Consider the following 24,031-nt stretch of genomic DNA (forward strand, 5'->3'; position numbering starts at 1 on the left):
AAGACAAACTGATAGAAAAGAAGGATCAGGAGGAGGCCTGGAACAAACAGCTTAGAAGCCATGAAAACAGAATTAGGGAAATAAATGATGCCATGAAATGTTCCAGTGTCAGAATTTTTGGGATCTCTGAGAGGGTGGAGAAAGAGAGAAGACTAGAAGATACAGGTGAACAAATTCTAGATGAAAATTTCCCCAATCTGGAAAATGGAACAAGTGTTTGTGCCCTAGAGGCAGAAAGGACACCCCCCCCCCCAATATCAACAAGTCTAGAAAGACCTCCAGACACTTAATTATGAAATTCACAGATCAGAATTTCAGACAGGTGGTCTTAAGGACAGCTTGGGGGAAGAGATTCTTTACATACGGAGGAAGGACCATCAGAATAACTTCAGACCTGTCCACAGAAACCTGCAAGGCAGAAAGGACTGGCAAGTCATATTCAGGGCAATAAATGAGAATAACATGCAGCCAAGAATAATTTATCCAGCAAGGCTGTCACTCAGAATGGATGGAAAGATAAAGAGCTTCCAAGACTGGCAAGGTTTTAGTACCAAGTCAGTACTAAAAGAAATATTAAGGGGGGGAGGTTCTATAAAAGAAGAAAGAACCAAAGAGTGACATAGAACAGAAATTTACAGAGACAATTTATAGAAACAAGGACTTCACAGGCAACATCATGTCAATAAAAATGTATTTTTCAAGAATCACTGTTAGTGTGAATAGCTTAAATGCTCCCATAAAATGGCACAGGATTGCAGACTGGATAAAACGACAGGACCCGTCCATATGCTGTCTACAAAAGAAACATTTGGAACCTAAAAATACATGCAGACTGAAAGTGAAGGGATGGAGAAACATCTTTCATGCTGATGGGCCTCAAAAGAAAGCTGGGATAGTGATTTTCATATCAGATAAATTAGATTTTAAGCTAAAGACTGTAGTCAGACATACAGAAGGACACTACCTCATTGAGGTACCACCTTACACCATTTAGAATGGCCAAAATCTACAGGCAGGAAACAAGTGTTGGATAGGATGTGGAGAAAGGGGAACCCTCTTATACTGTTGGTGGGAATGCAAGTTGGTGCAGCCACTTTGGAAAACAATGTGGAGATTCCTTAAGAAATTTAAAACAGCTACCCTATGACCCTGCAATTGCACTACTGGGTATGTACCCCAAAGATGCAGATATAGTGAAAAAAAGGGCCATCTCTACCCCAGTGTTCATAGCAGCAATGGCCAAAATTGCCAAACTGTGGAAAGAACCAACATGCCCTTCAATACACCAATGGATAAAGAAGATATGATCCATATATGCAATGGAATATTATGCCTCCATCAGAAAAGATGAATACCCAACTTTTATATCAACATGGATGGGTCTGGAGGAGAGTATGCTGAGTAGAAGTATGTCAAGCAGAGAAAATTAATTATCACATGGTTTCACTTACTTGTGGAGCATAAGGAATAACATGGAGGACGTTAGGAGGAGGAAAGGAAAAGTGAATTGGGGGAAATCAGAGGGGAAGATGAACAATGAGAGACTGTGGACTCTGAGAAACAAACTGAGGGTTTTGGAGAGAAGGGGATGGGGGGTTGGTGAGCTTGGTGGAGGGTATTAAGGGGCCACATATTACATAGAACACTGGGTGTGGTGCATAAACAATGAGTTTTGGAACACTGAAAAAATAAAATTAATTAAAAAGAATATAGATAAAAAGATCTATTTAAGGAAGGATATCAAATGATGAAATTTATCTGGTGAAAGATATCAAAGAAGAATTAAAGGGAGTGGTATTCGATGTTCATGCATAGGAAGTCTCAATATTGTTAAGATGGCACTTCTTCCCAACTTGATCTAGAGATTCAGTGCAATCTCAGTCAGAATCCCAGAATATTATTTTATAGGTGTTGCAAAATTGATTAAAAGTTTATATGGAAAGGGAAAAGACTCACAATAGCCCACACACTACCGAAGGAGAACAACAAAATTGGAGGACTGACACTGTCCAGCTTCAAGACTTTCTACAAAAGTGCAATAATCATGAGACTTTGGTATTGGCAGAAATATAGACAAATAGGTAAGTGGAATAGAAAAGAGAGCCCAGAAATAGGCCAACATAAATGTAGTCAACTGATCTTTGACATGTGATTAGAGGCAGTAATGCTCAGAAAAGGTAGTTTTTTTTCAAAAAATACTGTTGAACAACTGGATATGACAAGCAAAGATATGAATCTAGATACAGACTTTATACTCCTCACAAAAATGAACTTAAAATGGTTCACAGAACTAAATGTAAAATGCAAAATTAACAAAACTTTTGGGAGATAACAGAAGGTAAAATCTACAGGACTTGAGTTTGGTAATGACATTTTAGATATAATAACAGAGGCAAGATCTGTGAAAGAAGGACTGAGAAACTGCAGTTCATTAAAATTAAAAAATTTATGCTCTCCAAAAGACACTGTCAAAAGACCAAAAAGGCAGACCACTTACTGGGAGAAAATATTTGCAAAAGGCAGTTTCTTTTCACTTCTGTGCTTCTGCATTTGTCAGCTCTATTATAAAGATCTTTTTAACTATGTTTACTTTATTCTGAGCTCAATATTTAATGTATTTTATGCTCTTAATATCTCAAGGGTAATTGTTTTATTGTACTTGTAATTAGTTACCATTGAAATACAAAACTGGAATTTTATAGATGTGATAAGCCACGATATTTTATAAAAGTTTTTAAGTATGTCTTTGTTTTCTGTCTGGTTACATAAAAATAAAACATAATTTTATTATTTCTTATTTTGTATTGAAAAGTATGGTAATAATTATCTATAAGCTAATATCTCTTACTATTTTATCAGTATATTTACTTTCCTCTCATAGTATTGCAAGCACCATTGAGATTATCCAACACTGATTTTGTATTTGAAATGCCATTGCATATTTTGGATTCTAATAACAAGGTCACAAAAACTCAGGTATGTATAAAGAATTGATGTAGTTTACAACCTTTTTTTTTTTTTACTATGGTTTTTAGTTTACTGAGTTGATTATTCTGAAGCACATATTGTAGGAATACTTTGTTTTAGAGAACTTACACATATAATATTTCTCAGAAGTAATTATCAAAGTATACAAATACTCATTTTTATATATACATTTTTAATATATATATATATATTTAATAGGATTATTCAAAATATTTTAAATAGAATTAATTTACTAGTATCTTCTTATATAAATAGAAGCTATGATTAAATTAATGTGGCGTATGTTCCATTCAGGTAAGGAAATGTGGTGAAAGGTAATAATAAAAATTGGAAAGATCCAGGTATATAATAAGGTGACTTCTATAAAAATCTAGTCTTTTTTCTTACTAGATATCTCTGTCTCTCATAATTATGAATCTACCTAGAAGAAAAAAAAAGACATGCATAAAGGAAGCTCATGCATATATATTAGAAATTTGTATTTATAGTAACTCTTTATTATGTTATATATTGCCTTTCCTACAATTAATTCTGAACCTCTTTAGCTTTGAAGAAAAATTGCATGGCAAAAATATTTAACATTGCATGTGTCAAATAATAGCTGAGTCCTATATGAAATTATAGTTAGAGAAGAATATAGGATCTCTTCTGAAATTAACATGTGACTGTTTCAAGTATAAAATATCAGTAAAACTTCTGACTCTAACATAACTTCAAGGATGCAGAAGACTTTGTATGTGGGGCTAGAAGGGAAGCTTTAGTGAGCTGAACTGGATTGAATCCAAAGGAAAAGCAGTCCCTTTATAAATGTGAGATTATTTTATATCATTGAAATTTTATTCATTTGGCATAATAAAAGACAATCTAGACAAGAGCCTTCTCTCTTGAGTGGAAAAGAGTCACATTGGCCCCACAGAGAAAGAAATGTGTCTATGATGCACTACTTGAATTTGCCATGGATATTTATATAGTCATAATAAAATATATAATACAGAGAAGTCTTAATATTTTATGGGGCAAAATTAAAATTTGATCATATATATTACGTGTGAAATGACAGGTGTGTGATAGGTACAATGTGTATGTGAAGATTAAGTTGACAGAAGGGTTGGGAATGGTAGAAGAAAGTGGAGTAAAATTCATTTTACCTAGTGGGTAATTAAAGGAGATTATCTAAAGTTGACAGAAGAACTAGCGTGAATAGTGAATAGCATGAATTCTTGTATTATAGAATATATTTTTCTGATGTGTCATGTGATGGAGATGATGGACTCTGATTAAGAGAAATGATGCTAGATTATCTAGGTGGTCCCATTTGAATTACATGAGTGGTTAAAACCAGAGAAACTTTCCTGTGCTCAGAAGGAAATGTGATGACAGAAGAAGGGTAGAGAGATAAGATGATGTTGTATTTGAAGATAGTGGAAGGAATCCATCAGCCAATGAATGTGTAGGCCTTCTAGAAACTGGGAATAGCAAGGAAATAGTCTTTTCTAGAGCCCTCCAGAAACTATCATAGTTCCTTCTAACACTTTGATCCTAGTCCAGTGATGTGCCTTTTGAACTTATAACCTACAAGACTGTAATTTTATAAATTTGTGTTCATTTAAACTATTAAGTTTGTGGTAATTTAAGGCAGCAATAAAAAAAAAAAAAACTAAAGTAGACCATATCAACATTGTATTTAGAATCAGGGTATAACTAGAGAAAATCCAACATTTAGCTAAAATTAGTTGCTTCAGGGAAGCAGATTTCTTGATCCAACATTTAGCTAAAATTAGTTGCTTCAGGGAAGCAGATTTCTTGATGAGGAGTTGAGTGGGTCATCTGTTTTTTGTTTGCTTGACTTTTGGGGACAACTGTTCTCTTTTTTTAAAAAAGCACTTTTGAATTATTTGTGTAAGGTGTGTACATGTATCATTTTGATGAAGGTATTTAAAAACTAACAATACTATACATACTAAACAATGTTTCCTTACAGATGACTGTATCAGTTTTGTTCTTGGGATAGGATTGAAAAGTGGATAGTATTTTTAGAGATCTAACATTTCCTCATTTCAGAATGAGTAAAATGAGGTATTCAGATGACTAGTACATCTCCATCTTCTGTTTTAAAAGTGTTTTTTTTTTTTCTTTATAAGATGCAAATATTAGACTTAAATAGATGTTTATGTACTGAGAGACTTTGGGAATAAAATTGACTCATTTTAAAATCCTGAATATTTTAAATCAATCATACTTTAGAAAGAGATGAAGTACACTATTTTGTTGTGTTGCCAGTTGTATGGATAATTCTGTACTTTTCAAATTTTGAAGGGTAAAGTTAAAACAATACCTAGTTGAGGGTTTTATTTTAATAGTATGTTGTACTGGAGAGACAAGTCTGCACACAAGTCCTGCATATAGCTCCCAGATTTACCAGAACATTACAAACATAGTGCAAAGAGTTTATGTATTCTTTACACGACTTTCCCTATTAACACCTATACAGCATAAAATATTTTTCAGACTTAAGAAATTAACATTAGAACAAAATTATTAGTTAGACCATAGATTGTATTTGTTTTTCACCAGTTTTTCAGTAATGTCCTTTTACTGTTTCAGGGTTCAATTAAGGGTATCATGTTTCATTTAGTTTCCTCTGATATATGACTGGCTCTCAGTCTTGCTCATTTTTTAATGACTTTGTTATATATATATATATTAAAGATTTTATTTATTTATTTGACAGACAGAGATCACAAGTAGGCAGAGAGGCAGGCAGAGAGAGAGAGGGCGGGGGGAAGCAGGCTTCCTATCCCAGGACCCTGAGATCATGACCGGAGCCAAAGGCAGCAGCCCAAACCACTGAGCCACCCAGGCGCCCCATGACTTTGTTATATTTTAAGAGTACTGTTTTGGTACTGTTGCAGAATGTTCTTTAATTTTCACTGGTCTGATTTTTCCCACCTGATTCAGCTTCATTCTTGTTTTTCATGGGTTTTGGGGCAGAATGTAACAGACGTGAATTGTCTTTTTTGTCACATCATGTGAAGGGAGTACATGATATCAGCATAACTTACCACTGGTGATATATGTCAGGAGAACTGAAAAAAAGTTGGATAAACTGCTTCTGTTTTTTCACACTCTGCATTTAATTTAATTTATTTATTTATAAAAGATTTTATTTATTTATTTAACACAGAGAGAGATCACAGGTAGGCAGAGAGGCAGGGAGGGGGGCGGGGGAAGCAGGCTTCTCTCTGAGCAGAAAGCCCGATGCAGGGCTCAATCCCAGGACCCTGAGATCATGACCTGAGCCAAAGGCAGATGCTTAACCCACTGAGTCACTCAGGTGCCCCACACACTGCATTTTAGAAGTGAGTTGTCAATTTCAACCCACACTCAAGGTGTTGGGGGTCAAACTGTACCTTCTGGAGGGGGGATTTATATATATTATTTGGAATTTGTCTGCAAGGAAAATTTATTTATTTTATTAGTTATTTTATTACTTAATATGCCGTGTCACCTCACAAATATTTATACATTCAGTTACAATCAATATTACATTATTTATTTTGTTATTAAATTTGTTCCAGCTCTGGCCATTTGGAATTCTTTAAGATTGGTCTTTTGACATGCTTCCATCATTATGATTTTTTTAAAAAATATTTTCTTTATTTGTCGAGAGAGAGAGCATGCACACAAGCAGGTGGAGCAGCAGGCAGAGGGAGAAGCAGGCTTCCTGCTCAGCAGGGAGTTGGATATGGGACTAGATCCCAGGCCCCTGGAATCATGCCCTGAGCTGAAGGCAGACGTTTAACTGACTGAGCCACCCAGGCATCCCCCATCATTATGATTTTTAAGCATTCTCATACTTTCTGGTGCTAAAAAATGGTCCATGTTTATCTTTTATTTTATTTTTTTCTAGCTCTAGAATCGATATTTTCTCCAAGAAACCCCACTGCCATTTTTGGAAGAATGGCATTTAGTAACCAAGATCTGTACACTAGGTGTGCTAACTGCTACTGGGGTGTCACATGTTCTAAGTCCTTTTTGCATATAGAATCAGGAAATATTTGTATACTAACTTGTAAATATAAATATATCTATAATTTATCTATCATTCTATTGTTATCATCCATCTATTTAGCTAACTACCTAAAGATGAATTCGAACTGGTATTTCTGAATCTAATCTAATCTAACACAAAGTTTATTCCAGTATTTCTTCCTTCCTCATTTTTAACTAATTTCTCTGACCATAAGAAATGTGGTTCTCTTATTCATAATGTATTTTCTTACTTTTTTTTTTTGTTGTATTTTCTTACTTTTTAACTGTAGTGTATAAGGAAGTTTGAGAATTTTTAACCTGTAGCTAGAATTGCTAACATATTTACCAACATATTTACCAACAGTGTTTATAAAGACTATTTTTTGGTCTTTAACTTTATAGCTTCCATTCAAAACATAGTTTTTCTGTTACTTAAGCCATTCCTCCTCACCCCCACTAACTTTGGTGATATTGTTTCATACATCTGTAATATAGTGTGTTGAATTCTACAATCCATCCTGGCATTCTCAACATGTTGTTTGATTGTTTTTAATTTACATACATTTAAATCCATTCTTAGTAGTATACAGTTCTATGGGTTTTGAAAAATACATAGAATAATTTTGTCTACCACTTCAATACATTACAGAACAGTTTCATGACACTGCAAATTCTCAGTGTAACCCCTTTGTAGTAAGCTCTTACTCCTTCCACCAATATTTGGCAACCACTGATTCGTTTTTTTCCATCCATGCAATTTTGCATTTCCAGATTGACAGGTAATTTAATTATACAAAATTTAGCCATTTGGGTCTGGCATCTTTCACTTAGCAAGATATATTTAATATTCACTTATGTTTTTGTTGAATTAATACTTCACTTACTTCATCACTGAATTTTAGCCCATTGTATGGAATGTTTATCCATTCGTTATTTAAAGGAAATCTTGGGGTTTCTTCCTCCATTGTTTTGCAATGAACAAAGCTATTATAAACACTAACATACAGATTTTTATGTGCACATCGGTTTTCACTTCACTTAAGTAAATACTTAGGAGTGGTAATACTGCGTCATATGGTAGTCATATGTTTAACATTATAAGAAACTACTGAACTGTTTTCCAAAGTGACTATACCATTTTACAGTCTCACAACCATGAGTGAGGATTGCAGCTTCTCTCCATCCTTGCTAGCTAGCATAGCTATGTTGATGTTTTTATTTTACCCACTGTCCTTTGTGTATTTTTCATAGTTGTTAATAGGCAATGAACACACTTGCATACCACTTTTTTGCCCAACATCACTTTTTAAACGATCTCTTCATGAATTCCACTTTTAATCATTTGATTTTGTACATAGGTTCTTCAAGTTGGCATGGTAAAAGAAGCTAAATTTTATACTGCATATTGTAATTTTTATAAATGTCTTATTTATTTAGTTATTTTCTTTGTAAACAGGATCTTGTCTTACATAATACTTCAAAACAAGATGTGGAATGGGCTTTGGATATTAGTGGCACTGGGAAACTTTTCAAAGATGGCATATTCAAGATTAGTGTGCTGAGTGGGATTCTGCACCCACATGAAGAATGTAATATTTCCGTAAGTTTCTGTCCAAGTAAGTACTTTTTTCCAGCATTTGTTATAGATATTTCAATTTGTCCTTCACATATTATTTAATTTTACCATGTACACAAAAGTTTAGGTTTTTTTTTTTAATGTGTTCTTAAAACAGTTCTAAGAAGTTTCGTACTAGAATTTTGTCCTCACCATTCCCCAAAATTACTCCCAGTGATCCTCACCTCTTGGTATTCATGCCCTTATAGAGTCCCCTCCCACATCACATAAGGCTGATATATTACCCTTGGGATATTCCAGATGTGGTGGTTTGTGACTTGCAGTGTAGGTCAGAAAAGGGATTGCCACATCTAGCTTGTACTCTTGGATTACTTGCTGTGGGGGAATCTGGTCAGCATGTCTATTTATCTATATGTCCACTTCTTTACTGGTGTTTTTTAATTAAACAACTTTATTGTACCTTTTTGTAATTGGTGTGACAAATTTTCTGTCATTACAAATCTGTTACAAAAATTCTTGGCCATTCTTGCACGTTTACTTTTCTAAATGAACTATATATTTTTTTTTTCCTGTTTCTAGAAAAAGGCATACAATTGAGTTTTTCCCTTCAATGAATACCATGTTTTTCTAGTGATGAAATTTTATTTTATATGCATCATTATTTGGATGAGATTTTTTAAGTTACTCTTTTTAATTATCTATCTATCTATCTATCTATATATATATATAAAAGAATGTATTTGTAGTTTATCTGGCTCTTGGCTCCTATACTGAACTTCTGTGGTTAAATCTGGAAGTTTTTCAAAGATTATTCTCTTTGTTTTCTAAGTCAGTCAATACTTAATTCCTTTCTATTTCCAGTAATTGTAAGGATATATCACATGTTCTCTGTGCATAGACATTCACTGTCTATTCAGTTGATGGACATTTGGATCATTTTTACTTTTTGACTCTTATGAATATAACAGCTATGAATATTCATGTACAGTTCTGTGAGGCTACATGTTTTCCTTTAATTGGTTATATATCATAGAGTGGTATTGGTTCATGGGATAATTTGATGTGTATTATATCTTTTTAAATATTTTATTTATTTATTTTTGCAAGAGAGAAAGAGAGAGCATGAGTGGGATGGGGGCAGAGGAAGAAGCAAACTCCCCGCTGAGCAGGGTGTTTGATATAGGACTCTATCCCAGCGCCCTAAGATCATGACCTGAGCCGAAGGAAGACACTTAACTGAGTGAGCCACTGAGGTGCCACTTGATGTTTAATATTTTAAGAAAGTGCCAAACTATTTCACAAAGTAACTGTAACAATTTAAAATCTTATCAGCAGTGAATGAGGGTTTCAGTTTCTCTACATCTTGCTAACTCTTCTTGTAATTTTTTAAATTCTAGCTATCCTAGCGTATGAAGTAGTAGGTCATCATAGTTACTATTTGCATTTCCCTGATGACTAAAGGTGTTGAGTACCTTTACATGTGCTTATTGTCAGTTTGTACGTCATCTTTGGAGAAAGGTCTGTTTGAGTCATTTGTTGATTTTAAAATTTGGCTGTCTTTTTATTTTTGAGTTTTCATTGTTCTTCATGTAGTCTGAATAAAATTATTTTATTACATATGCAATTTGAAAAATAATTCACTCTGAGATTTCTCTTTTCAACTAATGGAAGATAGCTCAATTTTAATGAAGTCTAATTTATCCAGTTCTTCTTTTGTTACTTTGGCTTTTCAGAGTTTTATATATATATATATATATATATATGTTTTTTTGTTTTTTTTTTTAGATTTTATTTATTTATTAAAGAGAGAGCATGAGCAGGGGGAGGGGTAGAGGGTGAGGGAAAAGTACATTCCCAGCTGAGCAGGGAGCCTGAGGCGGGGTTTGATTCCAGGACCTTGAGATCATGACCTGTGCCAAAGTCAGATTTCTTAACAACTTAGCCAGGCATGGACCCCTTCAGCACTATATCTATGAAAACATTATATAACTTGAGGTCATGGTGAATTATTCTGATGTTTCCTCCTAAAATCATGTAATTTTACCTCTTACATTTAAGTCTATAGCTTATTTTGAGTTATTTTTTTTTAATGCAGTGTAAGGTAGGACTCCATCCTCATTCTTTTGCACGGGTATATTTACTTGTCCCAGCGTCATTTATTGAAAAGAATATTGTTTCCTCATTGAATTGTCTTGGTACCCTTATTAAAAAATCAAATGGCCATAAACAGAAGTGTTCATTTCTTTTACCATTGTCTTAGAGAATGTCTTGGGAAGTGTTCATGTACATACATATTAATAGAAAGATATTTATATAACGATAGATATTAATTCTTCTCAAAATGTTTAGTAGACTTCACCAATGAGTACATTTGGGTTTTGGCTGTTATATGTGAGAAGTTTTTGGATTGCTGCTTCAGTTCACTGAAATTTTTACATGTTTAGATTAATTTTTTAAATTAAATTTTTAATTAAAATTTTAAAACTGAATTTTGAATGTTTTGGCCCTTATTTCTTCAAACAGTGTTTCCCCCTGTATCTCTTCTCCATCCTAAGGGTTCTTATTTTGCATATATTAGTGTTCTTCATAATGCCCTACAGATTTCTGAGGCTCTGTTTATTTTTCATTCTTTTTTCTTTCTTTCTTGGAAAACAAACAAGTTTATTAACGTGTGTATTTCATGTATACATGTAAGGTTCACGTATACATGGGAGATAACTCAGGCGAAAATGAAAGTCTCCGAGGTGGCTTAGAATTCTGGCTTAAATACCATCTTCAGTTAAAGATAAATCAAAGCCTTTTTTTTTTCTATTCCTTAGACTGAATAAATTCAACTGACACTTTTTCATGTTGGCTGAATCTTTGTTTAGCTAGTTCAAATCTGTTGAATCCCTCTAGTGAATTTTTCATTTTTCATTTCAGTCGTTGTATTTTTCAATTCTATAACACACACACACACACATTTTTTAGGTATATTCATATGTATATATGTCCAATGCTTGAACTTTCTCAGGGGGTTTCTGTTGACAAATTTTTGTGTGTGTGTGTATGTTAATCATTTATTAACTTGGGATTTTTTCCAGTTACATTGGTGAGATCTTGACATTGTTCTTTGGGCTATCCTGTAGCCTAAATGTAGCATCTGCCATTTTCTTCTAGCAGGCATTAGAAACAGATTAAACTTTCCTTTGGTCCTTTTCTTTCCTTGTAATCTGACTGTGATAAGCCTCTTATCCCAAGCCATGGTGGGGATGCTTTATGTCTCATTCTGTTTTTTTTTTTTTTTTCCTTTGGCTTATAGATGATGAGGTTCTAGAACCTAGGTGAGGTTTGGTGGGCTGAGGTCCGGAGCCGATGACCAAGAAAGAATTCTTGAGACATCTTTGGTGCAAAATGGTGGTTTATTAAAGCACAGGGACAGGTCCCTTGGGCAGGAATAGCTGCTGCCCTGGGTTGTGAGGGATGGCAGGTTATATACCTTGCAGTTGGGGGAAGGTGAGGGGAAGGGAGGTTTCGACGGAGTTTTCATATGTTAAAGAGGGCCTAGGAGGTGCAGGGAGGAGGCCTTGCCCTTGTGGCTTGATCAATGTCATCTTTAGGCCAGCCATTAACATCAAGATAGTTGGGAGATTCTTGGTGGGATGTTATGATCCTGCTGTCATTTACATTCCCTTCTACCTCAGCCTCCTCCAGTTTCATTTATGATGGGGAGGGGACATTAGGGCTTGAGGAACTGAGAGTTATTTGCCTCTGGAAATTTGTGCTATTGATAAGGGAACCTCCTTGTTTGTAGATCTCCAGGACATTTGTAGAGCAAGGGAGATTCCTGTCTTGCAGGATTGTGATCTCTGCAAGTTAACTATTTGTTTATCGTTTATGGCAGTCAGGGGTGCCTGAGGAATGCTGCACATATCACGGAGGGGAGCGGGTGGAGAGGGGGTGCAAGGTGCCAGCTTTTGCTTTGTCTTCAGCCAGCCTCCTGCTCCCTCATCATAGATGCATCCTTTGCCATAAATATCACCTAAAGTAGGGTAGATCTATATTACTCCACATGGCTAGACCACTAAGTAAGGCTGCCTTACACTGTCAGAGTTTTAGTGAGGTGGTTTTTACTTTTCTGTAAGGTTTTATTTTATTTTATTTTATTTTTTTAAAGATTTTATTTATTTATTTGACAGAGAGAAATCACAAGTAGATGGAGAGGCAGGCAGAGAGAGAGAGAGAGAGGGAAGCAGGCTCCCTGCTGAGCAGAGAGCCCGATGCGGGACTCGATCCCAGGACTCTGAGATCATGACCTGAGCCGAAGGCAGCGGCTTAACCCACTGAGCCACCCAGGCGCCCCTTCTGTAAGGTTTTATAGGCAAGATAAACACGATACCAGGCAAAGTGGGCACAAGGCAAGATTTATTAAAGGCACTCTCTGGTGAAGTTTCGAGGCTCAGGAGAAGGGGAGCCAGGAAAGTCATGCCAGAAAGAGGTGGGCACCCTCCGGGGAGGTTCCTTGGCTCTGGAAAGGGGAGTGGGGGAAGTCGCACTGGGAGGGAGTTGGGGGGGTGTGTCTTTTATCTGTTTCCTGCATAGGTATCGGGTTACCTATAGAGAGGTGACCTGGGCATACATCCTTTTGGCGGGAGAGTCAAGGGAGAGAAAGGGGCGGGGAAAGGAGGCTGGAAGACAGTGGGACCTGGTGGTCATTTCCATTGTTCCTCCTGCACTCCCGGAGCCCACCAACCCAACATTTTCACTTCCCCTTTCTTATCTCTTCCTTGACTGCCACAAGGACAGTGGCTGGGGCTGTGATAGAATATGTGACCCATACTGAGCTCAAAGCAAATCTCCAATCCCATCTGAATCCAAACCACTGTTCTTGAATCTAATTTGGGTGGTTAGACTCTCACTTTCCTTGAATAAGATTGTTCTCAGTTCTCATGTAAATAGCCTCAAGCTTTCACAACCCAGGGGGCACATTCCCAACTTGAGAATCCCTGCTGCATAAAAAAATAGAATTTTTCTGGTAATGAGCTTCAGGAAGTGAGGGTATTAACAACCAACTTCTTTAAGCAGACTGAAGCAGAGGAACAGCAGGAAGATGCTTGGAAACACATCTTTTTCTCCTTTTTGAGGAACTCTATAATGGTATTTGTCTTTAATTTAAAGCATCTGCTTCAATACCTTTATAGTTCATATGCCATAACTAAAGAATCCACCAAATGCCATTTCCAGACTATTTTTTCTATTTAAAAGGGGTGTTACAGTAGCTTACCTGTCATTCTTCTTAATTATTCTTACTTAAAAAGCAACATCAGAATTTCAGTGTTTGGTATGCTGTTTGGGCCTATCCAGATTCCCATTACTGGCTTTTTTGATCCATCTCTCAGTTGTGGGTATTGGCTTCTGACAGGTTATATCTGTCCCTTTCTCTAAAAGGTTCCCCTCGACGGAAGGAAGATGCTCCATGCAGAGGTGTCCAGGAGGGTGAGCTTTACCAGCTCTACTACCTCAGCTGGCCCAACTACCTCTCCCTCAGCAGGGCCAACCTCTCTGGTGACTCCCCATCCCATAGCTGCTGTGGGATCAGTCTGAATCTGGATTTTAAAACCACAACTTTTCCTATCTTCTTGTCCTCCTCTGTTTTGCTTCTACCTTTACCTACAGGTTCTTCCTGAGGGCGTGCCCTCTGTAAATCACTCTGAGAATCTTTGGGATGGTACTATTTTACATATCTAGAACAAATGTGGCAATCGAAAGAAAATACCAAGAACTAGCTACGTTATCAACAGAAAAGGCATGATAAGAACCTATTATGGCTTTTATGCTTTTTAGAGTTCATTCAGCTGTATATTTTCTCAGTAATATGCTATTAGCACCGTGTTGCCTTAGCTCAGTGTCCTGGTACATCTTATTATTTTTTTTTTCAGTGTGGCATTTTATATTCATTTCAGTTCTGTGTACAAGAAATAGTACATAGAGTACTGTGATTGATAGATTTGAAAAATGTTTCATCTTTTATTATCTCTGTTTAGAACTCTGAAAATATAATAGAAAAATCACATATACTCCTCATTCTGAAGCTTATTTTGTAAAAGTAATTAGGTTTCATTATGTATTTCTGTGTATTTCTTCTCAGTTTCTATTATGTAGTCCTGAAAGAAATTATAGGAAAGCCAGTCTAGCCAAAGCCACCATGTGCATTTCTGTATAGAGCTTCTCTTTTAGGTCTATATCAACATTTTTATCTAGATGAAATAAAATAGATAATCTAGGAGGAAATAAGTAGTATTTCCATTTGGCTTTTCCTTCAGTATGGAGCTAAGCCTAAGCAGTCAAGTCTATGAGTTGCCCTCTTAGGATTTCAACCTTACTCTTAAGAAAAACATGTCTGTAACACATTTGTATAACTTACATCTCAGATGAGAGAGAAGACCCACCTGAGCTTAGAAAAATATGTTACTGAATCTCTAGTAGTCTTAGGTTACACAGGGAATGCCCTTCTCCATGACCCCAGAAACATTTACCTGGTGTGAAATGCAGAAATAAGCTCAAAATTGCCCATTCAAAATTCAGAATTCAGTATGTCCTAATTAAAACCTTGCCTATCTTCAGAAGTAATGAACTTGACTTTCATTCCCCCCAAATAATTTTTACAATATCAGATTTATTAAATGAAACCATCATTTTGATTAAGTTTTAGAACATAGGTGAGGTTTGGTGGGGTGAGGTCCGGAGCCAATGACCAAGAAAGAATTCTTGAGACATCTTTGGTGCAAAATGGTGGTTCATTAAAGCACGGGGACAGGACCCCTGGGCAGGAAGAGCTGCTGCCCAGAGGTTGTGAGGGATGGCAGGTTATATACCATGGGGTTGGGGGAAGTAAGGAAAAGGGAGGTTTCAATAGAACTTTCATATGCTAAAGAGGACCTACAAAGATACTGGATACCAGAGGCCTTGCCATTGCCAAGGTTATTTTGCCCTCTAGCAAGGTATTAACATTAAGATGGGTGGGAGATTCCTAAAGAATGTCACATATGTCCCACCCAGGAGTGGGGGTAGGGGGGAGGTTGTAAGGTGTCAGCCTTTTGCTTTGTCCTCAGACAGCCTTCTGTTCCCTCACCAATTTCTCTCTAGATTTACAGGTTTGGGTTTGTTTGTTTGTTTGTTTGTTTGATTTACAGTGTTTTTAAACTCAAAAAATCTACTATAATTCATTTTCTCAGCTCAGGATATGGATCTAGTCTCTGGTGTTTTAACATAGTTTTTCTAGTGCTCATCTGTCATTGTTAGTAGGAAGTCATTAATTCACTTCCTTCTCCAGCCACCTCTCCTCACACTGTATGAACAAGTAAGACTGATTGGACCAAGTGAAGGCAGCCAGCACAGAGAAATCTAGTGGGTATGATTAGTTCGCTGATTCCATTGTTTTTGTGTATGGTTCACAATGTGTTACCATTGAACATGCATCATAGAGAACTTATCATATGCTCTCGTGATCCTGATCTGTGCCAGGTCATTCCAGTGGCCCTGATCTGTGCCAGGTCATTCGAGTGTCCTGTGTTTGAATTCTAAGATTACCTTGAGTTTATACTCACCAGATCACATTTTCCTCTCTAGGAGACATTGTTGGGCATTTGAGTCTAAGAGGGCATTGGTAGCTTGCTGGGATGGGACCTGCTGTCTGGGACTAGCCTGCACCCCCACATGCTGAGCCCTTTTCTCCAAAACAGTTTACATTTCCTCATAGTGAGTTGCCACATGGGAATTTCCTGTCTTTTTCTTTTTCTTTTTTTTTTAAAGATTTTATTTATTTATTTGACAGACAGAGATCACAAGTAGGCAGAGAGACAGGCAGAGAGAGAGCAAGGGAAGCAGGCTCCCTGCTGAGCAGAGAGCCTCATGCACAGCTCCATCCTAGAATCCTGGGATCATGACCTGAGCTGGAGGCAGAGGCTTTAACCCACTGAGCCACCCAGGAGCCCCTTCCTATCTTTATCAGGTGAAATTAGCCAGCTAGTCAACCCTGGTAGCTTTCCATAAACTTAAAAATCTGGGAGGAACAACATTCCTTTCTTCTGGGCACAGCCATTTCTCAGTACTAGTCCCCTGAGATCCTTCTGGCAACTGTCTGACCTCATGTTCACACTGCATATGATAAAGGGATGGGCCACTCCTGTTAAGGCACAGAAAACAATAAAAAAAAAAGAAGTCCTATTCCACTGTTTCTTCCAGGTATAGGTATTTTCCAATAATAATGAAAATTTGCTTTAAGGATACCTGCTCTATTTATAGGCATAGTGCACTTTAGAATATTTTTGATTCAGAGACACTTCGTTTTATGTTTTAAGTTCTGTGGCAGGATAATTCCAGTTTCTGGGTCATCTATCTTCCACTGAGCTGTAACTTCATAGCATATTTTAATATTTAATAAGGTTTAAACTAAGTATATGTTTTTTGGTATGTGAAAAAATCTAAGATATTTTTAAAATTGTGTTTTATTAGATCATCCTAGTAAATACACAGCTGATATTCCCATTCATCTAAATGATAATCCAGTTTGTTATCGAATGTTATGTTTGGTCGGAGAGGTGAAATCACCCATGTTGTTGTTTGACCCTCCGTTCATATTTTTCACTCCTGTTCCTCTGGGTGTAAAAACTGTGATGGATATCAACATTTTACCTCAAAACTATTTCAGGTAAATGCTTAATGTGAATTTACCACATTTTCATTATGTGCTTTTCTGTTTGTTTCTTTGTTATGTGAGTTTTTAGCAATGACTTGTTTCTATAGTTGGAATGAACTGTTAGAATATTTAACTGTACATTTAACTTAAAAATTCTTAAACCCCACTTAATTATTTCACAATTAGTCATTTTATTTTCTTGTAAAAAATCTTGATACATCTCTCTTTGTGGTACAAAAAGCAAGCTTCCTATTTCTGTGTGACAAACTACCACAAACTTAGTGCCATAAAACATCAGTTTGTTCTCTCATCGTTTCTTTGGGTCAGGAGTCCAGGTTCGTTTAGCTGCATCCACTGCTTATGGTCTCAGTAGGCAAAAGTCAAGGTGCAGACTATAGCAACTGTCTGATCTGAGGCTCAGTCCTCCTGCAGTCTTTCTGGTTGTTGGCAGGACTAATACATTTAGTTGTAGAACTAAGGTATCATTTTTTTGCTCACTGTTGGCTGAGACCACTCTCAGCTCTTAGAGGCCACCCTCAAATCCTAACCATGTCATTCCTCCACCCATCATGGGACTTTATTCATTGAAAGCCAGAAGTGTACCATCTGTCTGACTCATCTGACCTCCAGCCCTTCTTTTAAGATCTTACCTACTTAGGTCTAATCCACCCATGATAATGTCCCTTTTGCTTTACTTGAATTCATTTAATTTGGGATATTAATTACATATGGAAAGTCCCTTTACCATGGCTGTATAACACAGCTGATTCACCAAAGTGGTATCATATTTACGCATTCTGCCACCCAAGGGGTGAGAATTATGCAGAGTTTGTATATACACTAAGGCTCTTGGGAACAATCTCAGAGTTCTGCCTATCACATGTACGTAGTATAGCAGAATGCAGTCTGTTTTCATTTTTTAAAAAATTTATCAACAGTCCAAACCCTAATAGCATATTGCCCTAGATAAATTATGTACCCTTGCATTACAAAACAAGTAAATTATGTGTGTGTTTAATTAATTAATTAGGCAATTAATTAGTTGCTGGCATCTGAGGAATATGGGAGGTCTCCAAAGGGTTCAAATCAGACTAGACCAAATCAGTACATACTTATAAGCAGAAACCAGAGTAGGAGTGGTGTGCTTTAATAATCTGCAAAATGTAGGCTTATTCTTAAAACCTGAGGCAACTTCTTCAAGGTAGGAAAAGAATCTCAAATTCCTGGATTAATCCAGTGACGCTGGAGGAGGCTAAAATAGTTCACGTTGAGTGAATCCTTCCACCTTTCAGAAGAAGCAAGCAAATCTTTTCTAGACCAGTGGTTCTTAAATGTTGGTGTACATCAGCGTCACCTGAGACGCTTTATAAAACAAACATTGTTCCTTCCCATCCCCAGAATTTATTATTCAGGAAGCCTGGAATGGTATGTAATAATTTGTATTTCTAGGAAGTTTCCAGATGATACTTACACTGCCGATGCATGGACCACACTTTGTGAACCTCTCTTCTAAATGAAGCTGTCCTCAGTTTTGGCTCATATTTCAGTTTCCACAATTGCTGTCAACCAGACATGAGTGTAGTCTCAAGTATTGCAAAACTTATAAGGAGGGAAGATACCATCATTTAGAGTTACATTTAGAGTACAAACAACCATCTTGAAATTTATTTATTTATTTTTAAAAGATTTTATTTATTTATTTGACAGAGATCACAGGTAGGCAGAAAGGCAGGCAGAGTAAGAGGAGGAAGCAGGCTCCCTGCTGAGCAGCAGAGAGCCCAATGTGGGGCTTGATCCCAGGACCCTGAGATCATGACCTGAGCCCAAGGCAGAGGGTTTAAACCACTGAGCCACCCAGGTGCCCCCCATCTTGAAATTTAGACTCTTAAGTCATTCAGATATTGGAATTATCAGACACAGAATATGAATAATTTTGTAAAATAAGATAACGTTATAAAAATTAGTAATTAACATGGAAGTATATAACATAGACTTGGGGGCGCCTGGGTGGCTCAGTGGGTTAAGCCGCTGCCTTCGGCTCAGGTCATGATCTCAGGGTCCTGGGATCGAGTCCCACATCGGGCTCTCTGCTCAGCAGGGAGCCTGCTTCCCTTCCTCTCTCCCTCGGCCTGCCTCTCTGCCTACTTGTGATTTCTTTCTCTCTCTCTCTGTCAAAAAAATAAATAAATCTTAAAAAAAATAGTAATAACATAGACTTGGAAATGAACCAAATATAACTTGCAGGAATTTTTTTTTTTTTGCATTAAATAAGGTGTCTTTTTTTTTTTCAGCGTAACAGTATTCATTATTTTTGCATCACACCCAGTGCTCCATGCAATCCGTGCCCTCTCCAATACCCACCACCTGGTTCCCCCAACCCCCCACCCACCGCCCCTTCAAAACCCTCAGATTGTTTTTCAGAGTCCATAGTCTCTCAGCTTGCAGGAATTTTTAAACAATGTATGTAGGGTAAATTTTTAAGGACATCCACAAAACGTAAGATTGTATATAACTATACAAACACTATAGAAACCAACAGAATCATGGTTAATTTTGTAAGAGAGAAAAAGAGATGCATACTTTAAAAAGCAAGGAAAAACTGAAACAAAAATGATGGCAAAAACTCTTAAGCAGTTGAGTAAGACCATTAAATGTAAATAAGTTACTCTGACTAGTTAAAAGATAGAGAATGTTAGAGTAAATAAGAAAAAAAAATACAACTATCTGTTAAAAGAAGTATATGTGAAACATAAGGACAAGAAAGAGTGAAGTAAAGCAGGGTTTCTCAACTTCAGAACTGTTGACATTTTGGGAAAGATGCTTTTTTTTTTCACTGGAGGCTAATTTGTACATAGTAGGATGTTTAGCAGCTTCCCTGGTCTTTAACTAATAGCATCCTCCCCCAGTTATGACAGAAAAAAAATTGTCTCCACACATTGCTACATGTCCCCTGGGATGCAGAACCACTCCCAGCTGAGAACCACCAAACCGAAAAGTTAGGAGAAGTTACAGCAGATTAAACATAAGAAACCTGGATAACAGTATTAATTTTACATGTGATAACCTTATTTAAGAGGTAAAATGTATTTTTAATATTAAAACTACATTAATTATATAAGGTACAGCTTTTATATCAGAAACTATCAGAATTCTAAAATTATATGCACAACTAAAATATATAAACCCCAAATTAAAATAATACAGGGAAATTGACTAGTCCTTCATCACTATAGGATGTTTCAACACATATCTCAATTACTGATGAGTCCAAAAGACAAAAATACATGTATTGATAAAGAAAACTTGGAAATGGTGTTTTAAAAGTCTCATTCATTTAATACTAATATTATTAAAAATACTAAAAGTCGTATTATAAAGTACCACACCCTGCAGTTACAGAGTAGACATTTTTCTCAACCGTATAGGAGGTATTTACAAAAATTGAGAGTGTATCATTCTATAGTTCTAATTTAACAATGAAAAAAAAAGATGATTTATTTTGTTGAGAGCATGAGCAGGATGGGGGGTAAGCAGAGGGAGATGGAGAGAGAATCCCAAGCAGACTCCCCACTGAGCATGGAGCCTGACTCAGGGCTCAATCCCACAATCCTGAGATCATGACCTGGGCTGAAACCAGGAGTTGGATGCTTAATCAAATGTGTCACCCAGGTGCCCCTAAAATGTAACACATTTTTTTTTAAATTGACATCATATATATATTATGTTTTCTGATAATAATTATAATTTTAAAATCATTAAAATATTAACAGATCTGCCATACATTTGGAACTTTAAAAAAACCCATTTTGTTTTTTTAATTTAATTTTAGAGAGAGAGAGAGAGAGCACATGCACACACACATGAGTTGCAGAGGGGCAGAGGGAGAATCTCAAGCAGAATCATGAGTGCAGAGTCTGACAGAGGGGCTCAATCTCATGACCCTGTGATTATAACCTGAGCCAAAATCAGGAGTCGGACACTCAACTGGCTGAGCCAGCCAGGGCCCCCTAAAAGAATCTACTATAGGGAACCAAAGAAGATATCATACTGAATTCTGCAAATAAATAATAATTAAAGTACCATACATCAAAGCATGATAACATTCCCTGATATAAATAGTGTTTGAGTATTAAATTTGAGAACTTAACTTGAAACACATAGTAACTTCTGTTGTTTTCTTTAGACAATTAGGCCTGCATCTGTGTTGAGTTAATTCCATCTGTTATATTAAATTCCAGTGGTTAAGCAATAAACGAATAAATACACTTACAGAATGCAGGAAAAATGGTATTTAGATGATGTGTAGTCTTAAATGCTGATAGTAGATAAAAAATGATTAGAAGTTTCACGTGTTCAACTAATAATAATAGATTAAACCTAAGGGATGTAGAATGTAGATAAAATGAAAAAGTAGAAATTAAAGGAATAGAAAACAAGTATATAGAAGATAGGCTCACTGAACCCAAAAGTTGGTTCTTTGAAAAACTAATATAGTGGGTACTGATACAGTGATACTGATAAGGAACAAAAAGACAGAAGATACAACTAAATGGTATTAAGAATAATGGGGCATATTATATATCCAGTGGAGACAAATGAGATAATGAAAATACTATGAGTAAATTTATTCCAGCACCTTTGAAAACTTCAATGAAATGGGATATTTGTAGAAAAAATGTAATCTTTTTTTTTTTAAGATTTTATTTATTTATTTGTCAGACAGAGACAGAGATCACAGGTAGGCAGAGAGGCAGGCAGAGAGAGAGAGGAGGAAGCAGGCTCCCTGCTGAGCAGAGCCTAATGGGGGGCTCAATCCTAGGACCCTGGGATCATGACCTGAGCCACCCAGGAACCCCTGTAGAAAAAATATAATTTAGTAAAACCATACTGGTAATACATAGAAAGTTGAAAGACTTTGAATCAATATTTAAAATCTTCTTAGAAGGAAAATAACCATCTTCTGATATTTTTATGGGCAAGTTTTACTAAGCTTGCAAGAAACTGGTTTCTCAAACCTTGTAGAAATTCTAGACAAGTGTTAAAGATATGATGTACTCTAATTTATTTTATGAAGTCAAAATATTATTATAAAATCAGATAATTACAGTATTAGAAAGATAAATTATGGACCAATCTCTTTTATGACTATAGATGCAATAATCCTTAGTGAATTAAACTATATATACTTATTGGTATAATGTATATTACATACATAATACAAATCTTTTAATAAATCATGACATCCCAGTGGTTATATCCCAGTGCTATAAGATTTGTCTAATGTTAGAAAACCCAAAATACCTTTGTATTTCATCTCCCACATTTACAAATTAAAGAGAATAATGACATGATCACTTCCATAGTTGCAGAAGAAAAGCATTTGGTAAAATTCCAAAACCATTTATGATAAAACTCTTAATATCAGGAATAAAGGAGATATCCCTTAAATTGTTAAAATTTTCTATCGTGTATCTAGAAGAGACATTACCTTGGCTACTGGAACAGAAGTTAATTCCATTTAGATAAAAAAGAAAAGGCAAGGATGCCCATTATCACTGCCTCTCTAATACATTTTCCTGAAAAACATAGTCTGTGCATGAAATTCAGAGAAATAAAATATGTAAGGATTAGAAGATTTTACATATAGGAAATTAAAAGAATCTACAGGTAAAAATTTAAAGCTATGAAGGTCGTTCATCAAAATAGACACATATAGGTTCACTATTTAAAATACTTAGCCTTGGGGCACCTGGGTGGCTCAGTGGGGTGGGTTGAGCCTCTGCCTTCGGCTCGGTCGTGATCTCAGGATCCTGGGATTGAGTCCCGCATTGGGCTCTCTGCTCAGCAGGGAGCCTGCTTCCCCCTCTCTTTCTGTCTGCCTCTCTGACTACTTGTGATCTCTGTCTGTCAAATAGATAAATGGAATCTTTAAAAAAATAAAAATAAAAATAAAATGCATAGCCCTGGGGTGCCTGGGTGGCTCAGTTGGTTAAGCCTCCGACTCTTGATCTCAGCTCAGGTCTTGAATTTTCAGGGATGTGAGATCGAGCCTCACATTGGGCTCTGCACTCAACATCCAGTCTGCTTGGCACTCTCTCCCTCTCCCTCTGCCACTCTCCCCACTCTCCTGCTCTCCCCTTCCCCCCCTCAAATAAATAAATAAATCTTTGAAAAAAAGAAAAAGAATAGCCAAGCCATTCCTGAAGAAGAATAAGATAAGAAGTGCTTACCTCACCAAATATCAAGATTAAACCAATATGGTAGTGGTGTGCCAATAGATAAAAATGATCAAAGGAATAGAATAAAGAGACTTGCAGAAAGCCCATATATGAATAGGTAGTGAATATTTGATAAAAATGGTATTGACAGTCTGTGGAGAAAATGGGTTACTATCCAGTAAAGGGTGCTGAAAAAATTGATTATCTGTGTGGACTATTTCAAACTGGATTTCTGTTTCACATAATACACAAAGATCCATTACAAATGGATTGATGTCTTAAATGTGAAAGGAAGAAATTTAAAAAATATTTTGGGAAAAAATTTCAACATCTGTGGGTGGAGAAGAATTTCTTAAATAGGACTTGAAATCATGCTAAGAATAAAATAAATGACTGATAAAAATTAGTTAGAAACATATCAAATCACTCAAAAGAAATGTTGACAAAAAACTCCCGATAAGTACTTCACAGAAGAGGATTCATAAATGGATAATGAACATCTGAAAGCATATAACTGACTTTTTTGTAGATTTGGAAATG

The 24,031-nt window shown here is 36.2% G+C and overlaps 1 protein-coding gene across 1 annotated transcript in view; it reads left to right on the top strand.

Moving 5' to 3' along the window:
- The window catches only part of CFAP47 (cilia and flagella associated protein 47), a 529,980-nt gene that overhangs the window by 119,929 nt on the left and 386,020 nt on the right, over nt 1-24,031 (top strand). The window contains exons 24-26 of the mRNA XM_045089444.1: nt 2,882-2,976; nt 8,477-8,636; nt 17,090-17,285. Coding sequence (XP_044945379.1) covers nt 2,882-2,976; nt 8,477-8,636; nt 17,090-17,285 — 451 coding nt within the window. The remainder of the gene's footprint in view (nt 1-2,881; nt 2,977-8,476; nt 8,637-17,089; nt 17,286-24,031) is intronic.

This window comes from Mustela putorius, unplaced genomic scaffold (genome assembly GCF_011764305.1).
Source record: "Mustela putorius furo isolate JIRA1106 unplaced genomic scaffold, ASM1176430v1.1 tig00003836_pilon_pilon_pilon, whole genome shotgun sequence".
Classification (NCBI taxonomy): Eukaryota; Metazoa; Chordata; class Mammalia; order Carnivora; family Mustelidae; genus Mustela; species Mustela putorius.